Consider the following 2,644-nt stretch of genomic DNA (forward strand, 5'->3'; position numbering starts at 1 on the left):
ATTCGGCCATCTTGCTCTGCCCAGCCATCCATGTTAAATGATAGGTTTTTAATATGCATAGTGATACAAAGTTTCATTTTAAAATGTATAAGTTAGAATAAGTGACTCAATACATGATATAAATGATGAATTGATGGGTGCTGACGAGTTGATGGGTGCAGCACACCAACATGGCATAAGTATACATATGTAACAAACCTGCACGTTATGCACATGTACCCTAGAACTTAAAGTATAATAAAAAAAAAAAAAAGTACATTAAGAACAACAGAGCTGACATGCAAACAAGACAAAAATCCTAAGGATGGTACATGAATGGCTGAGATCTACACAATGTCACCCTATGTCACAGTGTGCTAAGAAGAACTGTGGTACCCATTAAACAAAATATTACAAAGAGAATAATCCTAGTTTTCGGCCCTCTAATACCTCAGAGCTGCTGAGAAGTGTTTACTTAGCAATAGAGACACAGAAGTAACATATAAGATAACTATATAAAATACTATCTACTATGCTAAATACACATTGGAAAAAGTGTGCGTGTGTGTGTGAGGGGGTGGTTCTCCTATTAGAGTCACTACCAAATATTAATCTATTCAGTAAACATTCAATGATGTCTACCAAACTTTAGGCCTTTTCTAGATGTTGGATATGCAAAACAATAATTTTAGTCCTTTCCATCAAGGATCTTACAGTTAATAGGAGGAGGATGCAGACAAATAATCATAAACTCTCAACAAAGGACAAAATACTGAAATTAGAAGTCAGAGAAGTTCCCAGTGAGAACAAAGGAAGGAAACAGAGAAAGAAGAATCTAGGAAATATGCTAAGGTGGCATGACCACAGAAGTAGAACAAAAACCACCATAAATGACTCCTTGAGAGAGTAGAAATGCTCACCTATACTTGACAATTCCATTGATCATTGGGTTCACGTCCTTGATTCTGTTGATATAAGCCTGAACAACATCTATACATTTCACCTGCAAAATACAATACTTTAGTTAGCAGCCATTTATTCACTAAACAATTCATTCAACAAGTATTTCCTGAAAGACTCCTGCGTACATTAATCATTTTTTGAGACACTTTCAGTGAATTACCCAGTGTAGTCCCCCACGAGGCAAAATATGAGGCTGAGGAGGTATAAGATGTCTATTTTGGAGGTAAGAAGTCAGAAATATACCAGTATAAGAAAGTTCCAAATAATAAGTAGGGACAAAAGGAATAAACTCTGCTAAAATTAAATATAAATTGGAGTTCAGAGATACTATGTATATATAGTAAACTAGCAAATATTTTGTTCTAGTAAATAATCAATGAAAAAATACATATCGTTTCAGTAATACCCTGAAACTTAATAGTTTAACATCATCTCTGCAAAACCAAGAGTTGGAGAGTGGAGATATAAAAGGACATAAATGTAGGGTTTCCAGATAAAACACAGGAAATCAAGTTAAATTTGAATTTCAAATGAATAGAGAGTAATTTTTAGTATAAGTATGTCCCAATTATTGCATGGGGATGATTATACTGACATCTATATGTTATTTATCTTAAATTTAAATTTAGCTAAGCATACTGTACTTTTGTTTGCTAAATTTGCCAAACCTAAACCAAAGGTCTTAAGTTAAGCATGTGAGGAGGGATAAGACAAGGAAAACATCCTGGGTGGGTGCTACAAGATTATTATTTAATTATTATATACAATTGTAGTTTTAATGTTAATTCTTAGACATGAGACAATAAACATTAGAAAACTGCAAAGCAAAACAGAACCCCCAAGTAATGAGGAGAGAAAATAATTAAAAGAAATCAGATCAAAACAGAAAAGAGAAGGAAAGGAAAAGAAAAGCAAGTTTGATAAATTATAAACATTGCATCAAGTGAAAAGGATTAAACCAATTACATAATAATTGTGAAAGACTGAATTCCCCTGCCAGAGGGCAAAACATTAAATTTGGTTTTAAAAAAAGCTCAGCTATACAATGTTTATATGAAATTCATCTGGAACAAAAAGACAATGAAAGATTGAAAACAGAGTTAGGCAACGATATACTAGGTGAAAACAAACAACAAGAAAGCAGAGGTGGTATCATTAATATCAGAGAAAGCAAATTTTAAAACTAAATCCTAAAACGGTATGATATATGAGGATGGTTTAACAGTTGTATGCTTTTCTGAATTAATAAAGCAGGCAAATACGTGAAGCATATACTACAAATACAAAGAGAAGTTGACCAGATGTATAAGTACAGTAGCAAACAATATAGCTCTCTCAGAGACTGACAGACCAAGGAGTAAAAAGTGAGGATATATCCAAGAATTTAATAATACAACCAACATGCTCAAATGCATAGTGAGGGAGAATTTTTACTCCCTCAAGAATACATTCTTTATTCATCAATCACTAACAAAAATAATCATGTCACACAAAGCAGATCTTAAATCCCAAAAGGTTTTAGAGAATTTCTTAGTCAATTTGACAAATTATCCAGGAATATTAGAAACCCAAAATTAAACGATGATATTTAGAAGGCTTAACTATTTCAAAACATTTTCCATATAAGCAATGGATCTAAGAGGTAAACAAAACTAAAATGGCAAATTATCAGTAAACTCACAAAAGAGGAACATTTATTATC

General features: G+C 32.6%; 1 protein-coding gene across 1 annotated transcript in view; it reads right to left on the reverse strand.

Annotated features, from left to right (window-relative positions):
- Window positions 1-895: 895 nt before the first annotated feature.
- Window positions 896-2,644, reverse strand: part of LOC108523044 (fatty-acid amide hydrolase 2-like) — a 7,123-nt gene continuing 5,374 nt past the window's right edge. Inside the window, exon 2 of the mRNA XM_017863512.1 lies at window positions 896-982. Coding sequence (XP_017719001.1) covers window positions 896-982 — 87 coding nt within the window. The remainder of the gene's footprint in view (window positions 983-2,644) is intronic.

Source organism: Rhinopithecus bieti, unplaced genomic scaffold (genome assembly GCF_001698545.2).
Source record: "Rhinopithecus bieti isolate Rb0 unplaced genomic scaffold, ASM169854v2 scaffold_72299, whole genome shotgun sequence".
Lineage (NCBI taxonomy): Eukaryota > Metazoa > Chordata > Mammalia > Primates > Cercopithecidae > Rhinopithecus > Rhinopithecus bieti.